At 43.3% G+C, this 17,870-nt stretch overlaps 1 protein-coding gene across 1 annotated transcript; it reads left to right on the top strand.

Moving 5' to 3' along the window:
- The first annotated feature begins 14,653 nt into the window (after positions 1-14,653).
- Positions 14,654-17,631, top strand: LOC126993225 (titin-like). The gene has a single exon (XM_050852095.1). It carries the CDS (start codon positions 14,689-14,691, stop codon positions 17,470-17,472), a length of 2,784 nt encoding a protein of 927 aa, XP_050708052.1. The 5' UTR covers positions 14,654-14,688; the 3' UTR covers positions 17,473-17,631.
- Positions 17,632-17,870: the final 239 nt, after the last annotated feature.

Here is a 17,870-nt window from a genome sequence, read left to right as displayed (position 1 = left end):
CATAAATTGCTTTCATCTGTCATTTTTACCTTCACTTGGATTGGCTGGCTTCTGTCGCTGCCTTTTCTCTCTCCATTGGACAATTCTACCTCGAATTTCCTTCTCGCGAGCCTGTCTGTGTCTGTGTGTGAGTCTGTTTGTGTGTCTGTTTCTCTAGGCCATAGAGGGACAGAGTGAAGCCAATGTATAGGTTCAATTTAAGGAGGAATGCAGTTAGATGTACACAAGCTTCCATAGGTGATACAGAGTCGGATCCAATTCTACGCTTTCTTGCACTCCCTGAAGGCACACGCAATATATTTTTACCTGTCTCCTCTCCCACACGAAAGACAGTAAAATATTTTCCTCCGTCTCCTCTTCCCCCTCTTCCTTAGTTTATGTGGGTTTGTTAAATAAGGGAAGGTAGCTGTGGTGTAATTTGTGATGTGGCCTTGTTAGGTAACTGCCGAGGACAAGCAGATAGAAAAACTTGACCAGGTATTCTTATTTTGCAAGTGTTCCTTTTTCTTTCCCTTGTTTTCTTTTTCTTTTTTTGCTTCACCGCCATCTTCACTTTTGTTTATCTCCTTCTCCCAGCATTTTCTGATCATTTCTTGTCTCTTTCTTTCGCTTTTTCATTCTTACATTTTCTAGTTTTTTTTTTTCACTGTTCATTTCCGTGTATTTTTTTTCATTTTTAGTGATTCTTTCCCCCAGCGTCCCTTTAGCTTTCTTCTTTCCTTCTCTCTTTCTTTCTCTCATGAGTGTTCTGTTTCCTCTCAATTTTTCTTGTTCGTGCACTTTCTCGCTTCTTTTTTTAACTCTTTTCTGCTTTTTCCTTTTAGCACTTTTATTTTAGCACTGTTCTTTCTTTCCTTCTTTTTCCCCTGACGACTTTTTCGACTTTTCCTTTTGTTTCTTCTACCTTCTTCCTCTCTTGTTCTTATTCGATCTCCTCTCTTCCGAGCAGCACTTTCTCTTATCTTTTGCCTTGTCTATTTCTATTTTCTATTTCTTTGTAACATTTTCTAGCTTCATCTTTCCCTTTCCTTTTGTTTCTTCTACCTCATTCCCCTCTCTGTTCTTACTCTTCCTCCTCTTCCTCCCTCGCAGGACTTTACCTTATCTCTAAACTTCTATCTTTCTATTTCTTGGCAACATTCTCCCGCTCTTTCTTTCGTCTTATATATTTCCTTTTCTTCTGGGACGGTTCTTTAATTTCTTTTGGGATGAGTTTTGAGGTCAAAGTTTTGGGGCGAGATTAAAGGCATTCATCACGACATTCTTAAAAAGGTTTCTTCGGCCAAAAGTACAGCGGCCGCGAAGGTTGACTAACGACACCAATTACAGATTGTCGACTTGGGAACAAAGACCGACGAGGAGACTTTCTTTCTGAACTATGTGTAGAAAAAGAGGAAAACGTAGTCACTGGATTTTGAGGGCGAAAGAGGGGAGGTTTGTGTGCGAACGTAAGCGGAATAAAGTTTACGAGTAAGATAAAGTTTGTTTCCTCAGTTAGTACAGTTTTGAGAGTGAGGCAAAAGGAGGAAGAGGGAGAGAGCGATGCATTGCACTTGTTGTTTTAGGCATCAACAAAATACCGTCAGCCAGATTTTTTTTTTATTATTAAAGAAAATTGCGATTTTTCAAGATTGCAAGACATTCTTTTTCTTTTGTTGTTGTTGTTTGAAAGATATTTTTCAGAGTAAAAATTATACATATATGTTTACTTATCATACTCACTGCATAAGATTAAGAAGACGCCGCTCGTTTTATGCATTGCAACGGGTTTCCAATTCCATTTTTAGATTGCAACTTGTTACTTTGGTTCAAATACATATTCATGAGCTGCCGCAGGATAAAAATACTCAGCTTTTCTATACAGTGCATCGGGGTCGATACAGCGATTTTTATTTTAGATTGTCACAATGTTATTCATACACTGTGACACGTTTTGTATAATAGTTTTGTATAATGTTAGATTGCACTAGGTTCGATAGGTGTATATACTTCATTTATAAATAGCAGCTGGTTACAATACAACTATACATTTTTATATCCTACATTGGAATGAATCTGGAATAAGTATTTTTGTTCTGACTGCCACAAAGCCTTTTCTATTTATCCAGGTAAGGTTCATCGAGCAAGTGTCGGGGCGTGGCGGGATAGGGAGGCAGGTCGTTGTGGTGCCTCGCGTGACTCGGCGTCAAACAAAACGAAATAGTTACCGTCGAGCGAGGTGATATACACTTCCCCGCTAGGCATCCTCACCTGTACACCTGACAGGTAAGTGACAAACAGCCTGAGGCGCCCCCACATGCCAGACACCCACCGCTCACACCTTGACATGTCTCTTCTCTCTCTCCTCCCTCCCTCCCTCCCTATTTTCCTCCTCCGCGCTCCTTTCTCCCTCGTTACACCCACACGACACCATATATATACCTATCACCTTGCTGCCTTGATTGATACCTTCTCTTTTCCCTCCCGTCCCTCCTTCCCTTCTCCTTGTTCGCCTTTACCTAACCTCCACTCTCCTCCCGCGTTACACCCACACGGCCTCACACGTCTACCCACCACTCCAATACCTTGACACTTCTCTCCTCCCTTCCTCCCTACTCCCCATCCTCCTCCACCTTACCTCCACTCTCCTCCTTCTTCGTTACATCCGCGCCACTCCACATATCTATCAACCACTTTTCTTTTCTCCCTCCTTCCTTCTCTTACTTCCATCCCTCCTTTTCTCTCTACTCTTCATCCCTTACTTTGTTCGGCACTATATTCTCCTCTTACTTTATTCTCCTTTTTTTTCGTCTAAGTTTTTATACATCTTTTTTTTTTTCATGCGTCTTCTTCTCTATCTTCCTCTTCCTTTTCTTTCATCTCTTTATTCTTCTTCTCCACATTTCTCTCCATCCATATATTTTGTTTTAATCTCAGGTATTTCTCCATTTTGACATCTCCATTTTTTCCCATTCTCTCCTTTCCCTATATTTCTTTACCTTCTCTGTTCTTTTCTTTTGTTCTTCATCATTTCAACGGCACAGTCTGACAGCTATTTCCTCCCCTCTTCATTCACCCTTTCATCATCTTTTGCTTCCGTTATCTCGCCTTCTTTTTCTTCTTCCCATCATTCTCCTTCATTTCCCTTGGCGTCATATTCTCCATCTCCTGGCTCGTCATTCCTATCTTCCTTTTTTTAAACTTTTTCTTTACTTCTCTTATCGCCCCTGAAGAAGAAAAAAACTGCTGTATCCCTTTCATATTTCATTTTGATTTTCTGTTTATCACCTTGCGTCTCTTTCCTCGTCATTCTTTTCTGCTTCTGTTCTCTTCTTTCTTTCTTAATTAAGCCTGCATCTCTCATCTCTTTCACTCCCATAAACACACACACACACACACACACACACACACACACACACACACACACAAAGAAATCTGCCCCATTCATTGATTCCTTCGTATTCCTGTTTATAATTCTGCGTCTCCTTCTTGCCCTTCTTTACTACTCCTGTCCCTCTTGTTTCTCTTCCTCTTCCTCTTTATCCTTTACCATTACTACTCCTCTTTCTCCTCTTTCTCTTCCTCTTTATCCGTCAGTGCCTGTTCGCTCGCCACCGCCTCTGCTTCCTCAAGGACAATAAGTAAACAAATTCGTCCCGCGCCTTCAGAAGAACGTAAACAAGGTCTTACGCAGTTTGTTGTCGCTGTCACTGTTGTTGTTAATGTTGTAAATTTGTCTTCGTTCTTAGTTTTGTGTTTCTTGTTGTGTTGTTGTTGGTTGATGTCTTTGTTCTTGTTGTTGTGCTTCTGTTATTGTTGTTTATTTTTGTTTTTGATGTTGTTGTTGATATGGCACAGGTAAATTGTTATACTCCAGCATCCTTACCTGTCCCTTCACTTTCCCTCTCTTCTCTCTCCTCTCTTCTCCTGGCCGCGGGTGAGAAAGGGGAAGGAAGGGAAGGGAAGTGAAGGGAAGGGAAGGGAAGCGAAGGGAAGGGAGGGAAGGGAAGGGAAGGGAAGGGAAGGGGAGGGAAGGCAGAGGGGAAGAAGGATATGAATAACTTTAGTAGGGGAAGGAAGGGAAGAATGATTGACAGATGGACAGACAGATAGACAGACAAACAGACACACAAACACACACACGGACAGTCAGAGAGTCAGAGAGGAAGAAAATCAGAAAAAAAGTAAGGAAGGAAGGAAGGAAGATAAAAACGAAGAGAAAAACTGGAAGGGAGCGGAAGGTGGAGGCAAGAAACAAAGAGATGGAGGAAGAGGAGGAGATAAAAAAGAGGAGATAGGAAGGAAGGAAAGGAAAGATGAAAGATTAATGATTCTTTGGGATGCGCGCGTGACCAAGGAGGGAGAAACTATAATGGCTGGATGGATTATATATGCACTCATTTTTGTTCAATTAGCTATTTTGTGTTCCAGATATTATTTTGCAGTAACTTTGGGTAGCTCTACTTTATCTTTTAACCTCGATATAATTATAATACGCCAATTCAGTGTTCACCTATTTAATCCTTTTTATCAACTTCCTCATTCAAGTTTAATATTATCCGTACCTCCTCCTCCTCCTCCTTCTTCTCATCTTTCTTGGTCTCCTCTCCAGTACCCTTCTCTTTACGATGCTTACTCGTCTTCTTTCTCCCTCTCATTTTCGCCCCTCGCTTCCCTTCATCTCTCTTCTCTTCTTTTTTTCTTTGATCCTTTTCCGTCTTCCTCATCATCGTCCTTCACGCCTCCCTTTATCTTCCTTCTCTTTTTTTTTTCTCCCTGCTCTTCTTCCTTTTTCCTCTCGTCATCATCTCCTTCGTGTCTCTCTTCATCTCTTCTCTTCTTCTGCTCCTCTTCCTTCTTCCTCTCATTCTTGTATCTTCTGTCTCTTCATCTCCCTCTAGTTCTCCTTTTCTCTCCGCCTCCCCGCTCCTGAATAGACCCTCCCTCTCCTTCCTTTTCTAAGCTTCCCTTCTCATCTTAACACTCGTATAAAGTTTCATATCATTCCTAGTCTCCTCCTGTCACATATTCCAACTTTCATCTCCCTTTTCTTCCTCCTCTCTCTCTCTCTCTCTCTCTCTCTCTCTCTCTCTCTCTCTCTCTCTCTCTCTCTCTCTCTCTCTCTCTCTCTCTCTCTCTCTCTCTCTCTCTCTCTCTCTCTCTCTCTCTCTCTCTCTCTCTCTCTCTCTCTCTCTCTCTCTCTCTCTCTCTCTCTCTCTCTATATCTCTCTCTCTCTCTCTCTCTCTCTCTCTCTCTCTCTCTCTCTCTCTCTCTCTCTCTCTCTCTCTCTCTCTCTCTCTCTCTCTCTCTCTCTCTCTCTCTCTCTCTCTCTCTCTCTCTCTCTTCTCTCTCTCTTCCTTCCTCTCCATTCGTCACTTCCTTCTTCCCTCCTTCCCTCCTCAGCCTCCTTCCTTCTTTTCCTTCCTTTGACACTTCCTTCTTTCCCTCCTTCCTCCTCAGCGTCCTTCCTCCCTTTTCAATCTCTTCTCTCCTCTCTTCCTCTTCATTCTTTCTCTTTCCTCTCTCCTCAACTTCCTTCCTTCTTCTTCAATCTTTCCCTTCTCACGCTCCTTCCTTCCTTCCCTCCCTCTGTCACTTCCCTCTTTCCCTCTCCCTCCTCACTCCTTCCTTCCTTCCTCCCCTCCCTTCCTTCTGTCAAAACTGTTTACATCTGCAATCTTCCGGCCTTTGGAGGGGCAGGTCCTTCTTTTGATTCCTAGAGGGTCATTTTTTAGGCCTGTCTTTGCCCCTCGTGATCTTTAGTGTTTAGTCTTTTCCTCGTCACTCATTCCAGGTAATTCTTTTTTTCCTGATTCCTACTCTTTTTGTCTACCTGTTTAACCTAATTTATCTTTCACCTACTCTGTTATCACTCCCTACTCCTCTTTCTTTATCTTCTTTCTCTTATCGTACCATTCCCTCCCATCCTGTATCATCTCTCCTTGTTACTCTTTTCTCTTATCTCTTATCTCATCATTCTCTTGTGTTTCGTAGTTCCTCTCTCTGCCTTTTTCTTATCCTCTTCCTTCTTTCATCTCTTATCTCATCATTCCCTTGTGTTTTGCTGTTTCTCTCTCTACTTTTTTTTTATCCTCTCCCTTCCTCCTTCTCTTATCTCATCATTCCCTTGTGCAGTTTCTCTCTCTCTTTTTTTTATCCTCTCCTTCCTCCTTCTCTTATCTCATCATTCCCTAGTTTCTCTCTCTACTTTTTTTTCTTCTCCTTCTTTCACCTCCTTATCTCATCATTCCCTTGTGTTTCGCAGTTTTCTCTCTCTACTTTTTTTTATTCTCTCTCTCCCCATCATCATCCCAACATTGCCTTTCCACTTCCATTTTTTTTTTTTTTTTTCTTTTTTTTTCAGCTTTCTTCTTCTCCTTATCCTTTGCTTTCATATCTTTCCTCTTCGTTCTTTCCCCTTCTACTTTATGTTCCTATCTGCTCTCCTTCTCTCCCTCCTTTCTCTTTATCTCTTTCCCTCCCTCCTGATTCTCATGCTACTAAATCATCACTCTCATTTTCCTTTTCCCTGCTTCAACATTTTCCTTTTCAATGTTCATTATGTACACAGCAACTGACTCCCCGGGTGGTGGAGGGGGGGGGGGGGGGTTGTATGTATAAGAAAAGTGAAAGGTGTTACTTCTGAATACAGGTGAGGGAAGAAAGGACTCGACAGGTATGGATATTTTAGGATAGAAAAGTTTAAAGGGAAACGCACAAATTCCTAGGAAATGGCTTATCTAAAAAATAAATCTAAATTCTCTCTCTCTCTCTCTCTCTCTCTCTCTCTCTCTCTCTCTCTCTCTCTCTCTCTCTCTCTCTCTCTCTCTCTCTCTCTCTCTCTCTCTCTCTCTCTCTCTCTCTCTCTCTCTCTCTCTCTCTCTCTCTCTCTCTCTCTCTCTCTCTCTCTCTCTCTCTCTCTCTCTCTCTCTCTCTCTCTCTCTCTCTCTCTCTCTCTCTCTCTCTCTCTCTCTCTCTCTCTCTCTCTCTCTCTCTCTCTCTCTCTCTCTCTCTCTCTCTCTCTCTCTCTCTCTCTCTCTGTTACCTTATACGTAGCGTTTAAACTTCGCCACTTCGCAAAGTTTGTAAAAGAAATTCTCATTCTTAACTTCGTCCTTTTTCCATTACTTATTCATCTTTCTCCTCCGTTTTCTTCTCCTCTTTCTCCACCTCCTGCTCATCCTCCTCGTCCTCCTCCCTAAACTTTCTCCTCCTCCTCTTACTTCTCTATACTCTTTTCATGCTCTTAACCTTACAAACTTTCTAATATTTACCGACTCTGAATCTTAAATGTCCTTCTGCATTCGTCTCTTTTCTCTCTGAACTTAAACCTCAAAACAGTGACAGTATATAGAAATGGAGAGAGAGAGAGAGAGAGAGAGAGAGAGAGAGAGAGAGAGAGAGAGAGAGAGAGATGTGTGTGTGTCTGTGTGTTATGGAGAAATACCAATGTGCCGCTCCCCAAGCCTTTTAGAATAATGACTTGACAAATGCCTCGGAGAGACTAACCTACACGGAATTGTCGATAATTAATTAATGTTGCCTTGTGTGTGTCCATTATGTAGCGTGTGTGTGTGTGTGTGTGTGTGTGTGTGTGTGTGTGTTGGTGTCCCTAAAGGTTACGTCGTGCCTTCCCCTCCCGTCTTCCTCGTCCTCCTCCTCCACCTCCTTCCTGTTGACAATCTACATCTTTTAACGCTACTGATGGGGTGCAAACAGAGGTATACTACAAGGTCGCCAGGAAACATAGAGGGCTGCTTGGTGGAGGCCGGTTGATGCCTGATTGGAATTTGCTCTGAAGTGAATTAATGTCAGCGGATAATGAAGTGTACGCTGTAGAGGTGAGTTAATTGAAGGTTGTGTGCGTGGACCAGGTAGATGAAGTTGTCTATGTTGGTGATGGTAAATGAGGTTATGTGAATTGACAGTAGCGAATGAAATGTTATGTAGTGACAGTGGTAAATAGTCAGGTGTGTTGGTTGGCAGGGGTAAATGAAGTCATGTGTGTGGGCAGTAGTGAATGACGATATGTATAGTGTATTAGCAGTATTAGCACACACACACACACACACACACACACACACACACACACACACACACACGCACAAAAGTAATCAACGAGGGAGTCAACGCAAAACGCTCGCGCCTTCAACGACGGGACGATAAATTTACGCGAGTTGTCCCTGGCCTCGATCCCTCACTGTCTGAAGCAGGTGTGGGAGGAAGTCAGGGGTGGCAGGGGAGGGGGAGTTTGAGGAAGGCATTGGTAACGAAGGCGAGGGGGGAGCGGAAGGAAGAAGTGGGCGTCTTTGTCGGTGTGCAGAAGGGAAGTGAGGGGGAGGTTGTGTTTAGAAGAGTGGGGGGTGTAGAGGAGGAAGAAGGAGAAGTAAAGGTATTAGTAACAGAGGAGAGGGGGTCATTGTTTGTATATAAAAGGGGAGGAGAAGAGGGGAGACGAAAAGGGGGTGAGAATGGGGATAAAGAAGAGGAAGGGGGCTGTTTGGTCGTGAACATGTGTGGTTGCCGGGCAGAGGAATGGGAGACTTTTCCTGTTGTGTCTGGCGAAGGGCTGACGGTGGTGAATGCTCATATGTACCTGTGGGGTGTGATTTGGGTGAAGGAAGTGTAGTGGGCTGTGCTTAAGGCTGAGTGGGAGTGTAGGGGACTTATGGATGACTTTGGGGTACATGGGTGATGGGACGGCTGCTAATACCTATGTGTGGGGGGGGAGGCTGGGATGAGTAATGGGCAAGTGTTCTGTGGTGGTGGGAAAGGGGCTGGTGGCTGTGGTGGAGGAATGCGGTTGTGGATAAGGAAGGGATGGGGGAGGTTCTCTTGAAGGTTGGTCTCTGGTCTGGTTTCTTTGACTCTAGGAAGGTCATGTCATCTCCGTGTGTGTTGGGGGTAGGGAGGAAGGGTTAAGCAGGATGCAGTCATGTTTTCTGTAAGTTGTTTTGATTCGTCTTCTATATTTATCATTCATTGTGTCTTTTATCTTCATTTGCGTACTTGTTTTTTTTTTTTTTTTTTTACAGCAAAGGAGTCAGCTCAAGGGCATAAAAAAAGGAAACAAATATGAAAAAAAAAGCTACTCACTGGATTTTGGTTTTATTCATTCATTCAGTCACGCATTCCTTAATCTCTCTCATGTATTTCTTTCTCCTCCCTTCGTTCCTATGCCTTAATTCTTTCATTCTTTTGTTCATTTATTTATTCACTCCTTCAATCTATATTCATCATTCTCTCTCTCTCTCTCTCTCTCTCTCTCTCTCTCTCTCTCTCTCTCTCTCTCTCTATCTCTCTCTCTCTCTCTCTCTCTCTCTCTCTCTCTCTCTCTCTCTCTCTCTCTCTCTCTCTCTCTCTCTCTCTCTCTCTCTCTCTCTCTCTCTCTCTCTCTCTCTCTCTCTCTCTCTCTCTCTCTCTCTCTCTTTGGTTTCACATTATTTCCTCCATTTGTTCTTGTCTCCAATACTTGAACTACTTCCTTATACCTTCTTTTTTAATCTTCCTCCTCCTCCTCCTCCTCCTCCTCCTCTGAGACTTTCCCTTTAATGGCCCAGATCACAGGTTGTTAAGCGGGTCATTTCGGTACCCCTAGAGGAGGAGGAGGAGGAGGAGGAGGAGGAAGGATATTGGCTCATTCCTCCTACTATCCCACCACGTCCCTTCTCTGCTCCCTTCAACGAATATAATTTTTCTATTGATTGTGGTTTTATGTCAACTGTTTTTCTTGGATATATATTTGCCCTAAAGAGTTTCAGCTTTGATGTGTTTTTTTCTGGTTGACTTTTTCGTTTTCTTTCTCGTATGGGGATGAATGTAAGGGGGACCTCTAATTGTGTGTGTGTGTGTGTGTGTGTGTGTGTGTGTGTGTGTGTGTGTGTGTGTGTGTGTGTGTGTGTGTGTGTGTGCAGTGACGGGTCGTTGCTCGCTTACCAACCCGCATCGCGAAGGCTAATTAACACACACTCACACACACACACACACACACACACACACACACACACACACACACACACACACACACACACACACACACACACACATTCAACAGTACCCTCCCGGAGCTGTAAGTGCTGTTTGGTGTAATGAAATGGGACAGAAAACAAAGGGAGGGAGCGAAGGTGAGGCCCTGAAGACTGGCCGTGGTGAGGAGATACCAAATAAAAGGGTTAGGGCTGCGAAAAGGTAGAATAGAACTGAGAGTGGGAAGCGACCGGGAGGGAAAGAATGGTATGGAAGGGAGGAAATACAACGAACTCTGATAAAAGGAGGAATAACCCAAAGCAACGGAGGTGAAAATATGACCAAAATATAATGGATGGGAAAGAATTAATTGAGAAAACGGATTTTAGAATTGTACAAAGAGAGTAAAATTAATGACGAGTAGCAAGGAGTTAGGAAGGCTTTAAAATCATTAGATCGAGAAATTAGGAACATGTAAGAATATAAACAATAGATGGGTTACTTAAGACCATAGCGATACCAGCAAATAGGACATGCTTTAAAGTAACCTAAGTAGGGGATGACAAAAGCAAGTATACAAGCATAAGCAGAGAAAGGACATAAAAAGTATAGAAAGAAAAGTTAGCAAAAAGAAAGTAAGATCGTAGTTAAATAAGTAGGAATGTAGAAGGAGGAGTAAGTGGATGTTAGATGGAGGAATGACAAGACAAACATATGAAAAACGTACCAAAAAAATAAACAACATTGCGAGCAGTAAGAACATAAGTGAAAGTATTGGAGTAAGTAAATTAGTCAGCTTGAAAACAATAAGGAGAGAAAGCAAATGTTAGATATAAAAAGCGAAGACAATTGAATTATAAAAAAAAATCAGGTAGCAATAAAGAAAATAACATAGATAATAGTGAAAAAATAGGATAAGTTAATAAATGGGTGTGAAAACTCAGCTCGCATAGTTACATAGCGTAGAAGGGAAGAAAAGGAAAGAAGAAAAAAGGAGCAGGGAACGGAGAAGGGTAAGGAAAGAGGAAGGGGTGATGATGGTTGATGCACTGTGGGAGGGGGGGGAGGGGGGGAGGGAGGCTGGGAAGATGAGGAGGCGGGGGAGGAAAATAGGAGAGGAGGGGTGGGAAGGGGGCAGAGGATAGGAGGGGAGGAGGTGGCGCGGCTTGTTACGAAACCCCTCGGCGTCTTCTTCTTAATTATTGACGAGGGCGAAGGAGAAGTGTAGCGAAGAGAAAGAGGGAAGGAGAAAGGTGTGGTGGAGGAGACGTTAGGATGGGAAGGGAATGAAAAGGAGGGGAAGGAGGAGGAGGACAAAGATGATGATGACTGAGACAGAGAGGAAGACAAAGCTTGAAGGATACGTAAGGATGGGAAGGTGATGAAGAGGAGGGGAAGGAGTAGGAGGAAGAGAAGGAAAAAAGATGATGATGGAGGAGGAGGAGGAAGGTGAAGAAGGAGGAAGTGAAAGACTGATAAAAACAGATATTGGGAAGTTGAAACGGTGTGAGGATGGGAAGAGAATGAAGAGGAGGGGAAGGAGGAGGTGGAGAAGTAAAAAAATGATGATGGAGGAGGAGGAAGGGGAAGGAGGAGGAAGTGAAAGACTGATAAAAACAGATATTGGGAAGTTGAAACGGTGTGAGGATGGGGAGAGAATGAAGAGGAGAGGAAGGAGGAGGAGGAGGAGGAGGAGGAGAAGGAAAAAAATGATGATGGAGAAGGAGGAAGGGAAGAAGGAAGAAGTGAAAGACGATGATAAAAAGAGAGAATGGGAAGTAGGAAACACGCAAATATATCACATACTCGTAAAATATCAAAACAAACAGTAATGCATTCTCCTGAAGATTTCTTAACCTTTCATATCAAATAAACAAGCTTCCTTTATAAGAGGTAATATATTTTCTTCGATCTATTTACTTCACAAGCCTTTTTTCTGGTACCAAAATCTTCCTTCACGGGTTCATATAGTATAAAACGTAAAAGAAAAAAAGAGAATCTAAAGCAAATGAACAAAAGGAAATGGCGATCTTTTTCCACAACTTATTTCTTACAGTTCATTTTTTGTATATCAATAGTCTCTAATTCTCTATCCAATACGTTTATCTATCTACTTGTATCTATCTCTGAGTAGAAGTTTAACCTCCATGTATTTTTTTCGTATCATGCACATTCTTCCTCTCCTTTTGTTCCCTCTTCCCTCTCAGCATCGTTTCAGCCCTCTCCTCTATCATCGCCCTCTCGTTCGTTCCCCTTCCTTTATTTTCCTCTCCCTCGCTGCATTACCTCTCAGCTTTCACTTCGATATTTCCCAGTCGCCGGATTCCTTCATATCCTGCTCTCTCCTGCTCCTATCTTCCTCGTTTTCATTGCGTCCATAGGCTCTCATCCACGTAGCCTTCCATTTTAATTTTTATTTTATTATTATTATATTTGTTTTCCTTCTCTTCGCTTTACTTCCCTCTGGTCATCCTCATTCCAGTTTTCTTATTCCACCTCTTCGCATCTAGTTTTCCTTTTTTTTTTATACTGCCTCTCACTTAGCTTAAATCGGTTCATCATTCCTTTTTTTCCTTTCCTTTTTCTTTTCATCTCTGTACTTTACTTTCCATCACGTCTCATCCTCTTCCTTACCACTTCTATCCTCCTCCTGCGATTCCGTGATGTTACCTTGCGTTCCATCCCCTTTCCTTCCTCTTCCTTCCATGCCAATTATTTTCCTAAGTTTCCCTTCCATTTTCGTGATTTTTTCTACCTTCCCTTCCATAACTTTCTCGTCCCTTACCGTCCTGGCCCATTCCTACCCTTTTCTTCCCTACTCTTCCATTTCTTCCATTTCATTCCTTTTCCTTCTCTATCCTTCGTTTATTTAATTTTTTGCCTTTCATCGTCTTCCTTGTCAACCCTGTCTACCATTTCTGCGTCTGTCCCGTCCCTTTCCTCTCCTATTCTTTCATTTCTTCTTCCATTTTACTCCTTTCCCTTCCCTATAATTCTTTTTTTTTTTTGCCTCATCGTCCTCCTTGCCAACCCTGTCTACCATTTTTGCTTCTGTCCTCTCCCTTCTCTTATTTCCCTTTACTCCATTTCCCTTCCTCTCTCTTCTTCATGTCCCGTTCTTCTATTTATATCTTCTCTTTGGTTGCCTCCCTGTCATCGCACCCTCTCACCTGTGTTCTTTCCCTACTCTTCACTCTCCCTTCCCATCCCTCCTTCTACCTCTTCTCACTCTCTTTGTCTCCATCCTCCACCCCTTACCCTCCCTCCCCTCTACCTGTCTACCGCAGTGTCTCCCATCACTTCCCCTCCTTCTTGCCGCCTGCTCCGTCTACCACCCACCCCAAGCCTGTATTCTTTCCCTACCCTTCCCTTCCCTCCCCCTCTTCATCACCCTTTTGTTGCCCTCTCCGTCTCCCTCCCTGACCGTCCCTCCCTTTACCTGTCTCCCCCGGTGCGTCCCTTTAGCCCAGGTGTATAATATGGTCCTCTGTCCCTCGTGGGTCTTCGCTAATTGCTGTCGTGGATGGACCCTGATGAAAGGCTCCCTATTATGGGCGCCGCTCTCGGCATTTCATTGAAAGCATTGAAATGAATATATTGGGTGCACGATGACACACACACACACACACACACACACACACATACATACATACATACGTTTTCGAGCATTCATATATAGACATACATACATTCACATTCATACATATAAGCACACATACGTTTCTCTCTCTCTCTCTCTCTCTCTCTCTCTCTCTCTCTCTCTCTCTCTCTCTCTCTCTCTCTCTCTCTCTCTCTCTCTCTCTCTCTCTCTCTCTCTCTCTCTCGCTCTCTCTCTCTCTCTCTCTCTCTCTCTCTCTCTCTCTCTCTCTCTCTCTCTCTCTCTCTCTCTCTCTCTCTCTCTCTCTCTCTCTCTCTCTCTCTCTCTCTCTCTCTCTCTCTCTCTCTCTCTCTCTCTCTCTCTCTCTATTGATGCTCGGCAGTGATTTAATCCGGCTCGTAATCCTTCATTCATTCATCCCATTTTTATCATGTTCCATTATTCTATGTATTTTTATCCGTCTTTGTTTAGCTCGCTTCCTCGTTTATCCCAGGAAATGCTGTATCGTTAACCTTTCCTTCTCTCTCTCTCCCTCTCTTTGTGTGTGTGTGTGTGTGTGTGTGTGTGTGTGTGTGTGTGTGTGTGTGTGTTAGAGGTGACAGGTCAGGAACTACGAAGAAGATAAATGATGTAAATAAAAAAAAAGGTTAATATTGTTGTTCAGTGTCATTATCTTCCCTCCTCCTCCTCCTCCTCCTCCTCCTCCTCCTCCTCTGCCACCGTATTCCCTACGTGTCGTAAAAGGCGACTAAAAGGGACTTCTTCCTTTCTCTTCGAACTATTACCTTTTTTTTCCTTTCTCTGGGTAGTCTATCCAAGAGTTGTCACCCTCCCTTACACTTTGAGGACATTATCCCCTCCTTTCCTTCCTTTCTACAGGTATTCTACCCAGCCTCTAGTCTCAGTCCTCCTCCGATGTTTCAGACACACACACACACACACACACACACACACACACACACACACCAGACTTTACATCCCAATTTCTCGCCGTCGTGTGTGTTCCTATAACGGAGGAAGACCCGAGAGGATTATTTTCCATGCCAGTCTGTGTTCCGGAGGCCATTCTGTTTTCAATCCCAGATTGGTTTTCTGTGACAAAACCGTAACTCTTCTTAATTTCATAAACTTTCATTCAGCAAACATGAACCTCTTCATTGTTGGGACGGTCTTCGTAGTGCTAGTGGCCGGGCCTCAGGTGGAGGGCTCCCGGGTACCGGGGCTGAAGGTGCTCCCGGATGTGGACTCCTCGTGTGCGGCAGCGGTGAGAGCCGCTCTTGAGGAATACCGAGATCTTTACAAGGGACAACTTAGAGAACCACCGAAGATGACTTATCCAATGAAGACAAGTTCAGTAATAGCCTCTAACGACACCTTTAAGACGATAGAAAGGAAAGTCTTTAATGATACCGATGAAACGGGTCAAGAAACCGAATCAAAACGAGCAGAGCAAAGAAAAGAGATTCTGCCCAGCAATATAACGAACGAAGCAGTTGTGAAAGAGAAGGAAGAACTTCTACCTTCACAGGAAAGCACTAATGTGACATCTGTGGAGGAGAGGAATGTTACAGAGAAGGATGATGGACTTCAGAAGGCAAAAGGAACAGAACAAAGAAAGGAGATTCTGCCCAGCAATATAACGAATGAAGTTGTTGTGAAAGAGAAGGAAGAACTTCTACCTTCACAGGAAAGCACGAAAGTGACATCTGTGGAGAAGAAGAATATTACAGAGAAGAGTGATGGAAAAGATGTCGAGAAAGAAACTGTAATTCAAAAAGAAGTCGAAAAGAATGTGTGTAATAGCGACATCAAAGAGGTTCGTAACGAAAAACATCTTAATGAAACAATTGAAGACTTGAAACACCAAGTTGATGACGTGAAAAACAAGATGAAGGAAGAAAAAGAAAAGGCTGAAGAAACAAATACTACGCCTATCACTCAAGACGGTAAAGTTGTTGAAAAGACAGTTCCTGCTGTGACGCCGGCGAAGGTTGTTAGAAAGGATGTGCCCTCGGTGGGAGAAGGAAAAGACTCCGTTGTGACTCGAGTTGTTAAACCTGTTACCCCTTCGGTGGTAGCAGAAAAGGTCCCCGTTGTGACAAATCAGACCGTTGCTGAAAAGATTCCCCCTACGGCGACGGAAGGAAAAGTCCACGTTGTTAAAGAAGATAAAGTTATTGAAAAGGTTGTGCCCTCGGTGACGGAAGAAAAACTCCCCGTTGTGACAAAGGAGAAGGTTGTTGAGCAGGCTGCCCCTTCGGTGACACAGGAGATCGTAAGTGTCTCTAAGGAGCAAGCAGAACTTCCTCTCGTAGCTGAGGAGAAGAAGGTTATTGAAAAGATTATCCCCTCGGTGACAGAAGGAAAAGTCCCGGTAGTCCCTCAACAGGAGGTTGTTGAAAAAGTTGCCCCTTCGACGACAGAAGAAAAAGTTCCTGTTGTGACACAAGAAAGGGTTATTGAACAGTCTGTCCCACAAGAAAGGGTTATTGAAAGGGCTGTCCCACAAGAAAGGGTTATTGAACAGTCTGCCCCACAAGAAAGGGTTATTGAACAGAATGTCCCACAAGAAAGGGTTATTGAACAGAATGTCCCACAAGAAAGGGTTATTGAACAGAATGTCCCACAAGAAAGGGTTATTGAAAGGGCTGTCCCACAAGAAAAGGCTATTGAACAGGCCGCCCCTACAGCGACAGAAGAAAAAGTTCCTGTTGTGACACAAGAAAGGGTTATTGAACAGAATGTCCCACAAGAAAGGGTTATTGAACAGAATGTCCCACAAGAAAGGGTTATTGAACAGAATGTCCCACAAGAAAGGGTTATTGAACAGAATGTCCCACAAGAAAGGGTTATTGAACAGAATGTCCCACAAGAAAGGGTTATTGAACAGAATGTCCCACAAGAAAGGGTTATTGAACAGAATGTCCCACAAGAAAGGGTTATTGAACAGAATGTCCCACAAGAAAGGGTTATTGAACAGAATGTCCCACAAGAAAGGGTTATTGAACAGAATGTCCCACAAGAAAGGGTTATTGAACAGAATGTCCCACAAGAAAGGGTTATTGAACAGAATGACCCACAAGAAAGGGTTATTGAACAGAATGCCCCACAAGAAAGGGTTATTGAACAAAATGCCCCACAAGAAAGGGTTATTGAACAGAATGTCCCACAAGAAAGGGTTATTGAACAGAATGCCCCACAAGAAAGGGTTACTGAACAGAATGCCCCACAAGAAAGGGTTATTGAACAGAATGCCCCACAAGAAAGGGTTATTGAACAGAATGACCCACAAGAAAGGGTTATTGAACAGAATGTCCCACAAGAAAGGGTTATTGAACAGAATGCCCCACAAGAAAGGGTTATTGAACAGAATGCCCCACAAGAAAGGGTTATTGAACAGAATGCCCCACAAGAAAGGGCTATTGAACAGGCTGCCCCTACGGCGACAGAAGGAAAAGTTCCTGTTGTGATAAAAAAGGAGGTTACTGAACAGGCTGCCCCTTCGGTTACAGAAGAGATTGTCACTGTTTCTAAAGAGAAAGAAGAAGTCCCTGTTGTAACAGAGGAAAAGGTTCCCGCTGTGAGAAATGAGACAGTTATTGAAAAGATTACTCCTTCCGTAACAGAAGAAAAAGTTGTCAATCAACGGAAGGTTGTTTCTTACGAAGATGCTACAGAAGATCAGGAAAATCAAGCTACTGGAGAAGAAGAAACGGACAAAACTGAATTGAAGTTTATCATCACCATACAAGAGAGAATAGTCCGTGAACAGACAGTCTCGATCATACCCGTGATGGACAAGGACGCCAACACAAGAAGGAATGGAAAAGTGGCGAAGAAACAACTGAAAAGAATAATGAAGAAGGTGGCCCGCGCCGTACGGGAAGAATTAAGCAAGGAACACAAGACAGCGAGGGAGGGACAGTAGCAGGAGAAGCTGTAACCAGTGTGAGGGAACAGGCTGCCACTCTCCACCAAACCGACAGCCACCACCACCAAAATGTCCCCTCAACACCCAGCTGCTTGCGATGGGATCCCTAAGAAAGTGTTCCATATTTTCTTGTCTTTTCTTATCTATCTATCTTACTATGGTGTACATTGTAGTATAAACACTTACACTTTGCGTCCCTATGGAAACCCGGTGTAAGCTCTTTCCAACAGACTGAAGCAACTCTTTTTGAGATAGGAGGAGAAGGAGGAGGAGGAGGAGGGGGGGGGGCGGAAGTGAACGATTTAAAATAAGAAAGAAATAAGAAAAAAATAATATAAATAAGAGTAAGACTAAATAAAGGAGGAGGAGGAGGAGGAGGAGGAGCACGAAGAGGA

Source organism: Eriocheir sinensis, unplaced genomic scaffold, assembly GCF_024679095.1.
Source record: "Eriocheir sinensis breed Jianghai 21 unplaced genomic scaffold, ASM2467909v1 Scaffold587, whole genome shotgun sequence".
NCBI lineage: Eukaryota > Metazoa > Arthropoda > Malacostraca > Decapoda > Varunidae > Eriocheir > Eriocheir sinensis.
This window is presented reverse-complemented; position numbering and strand designations above follow the sequence as displayed.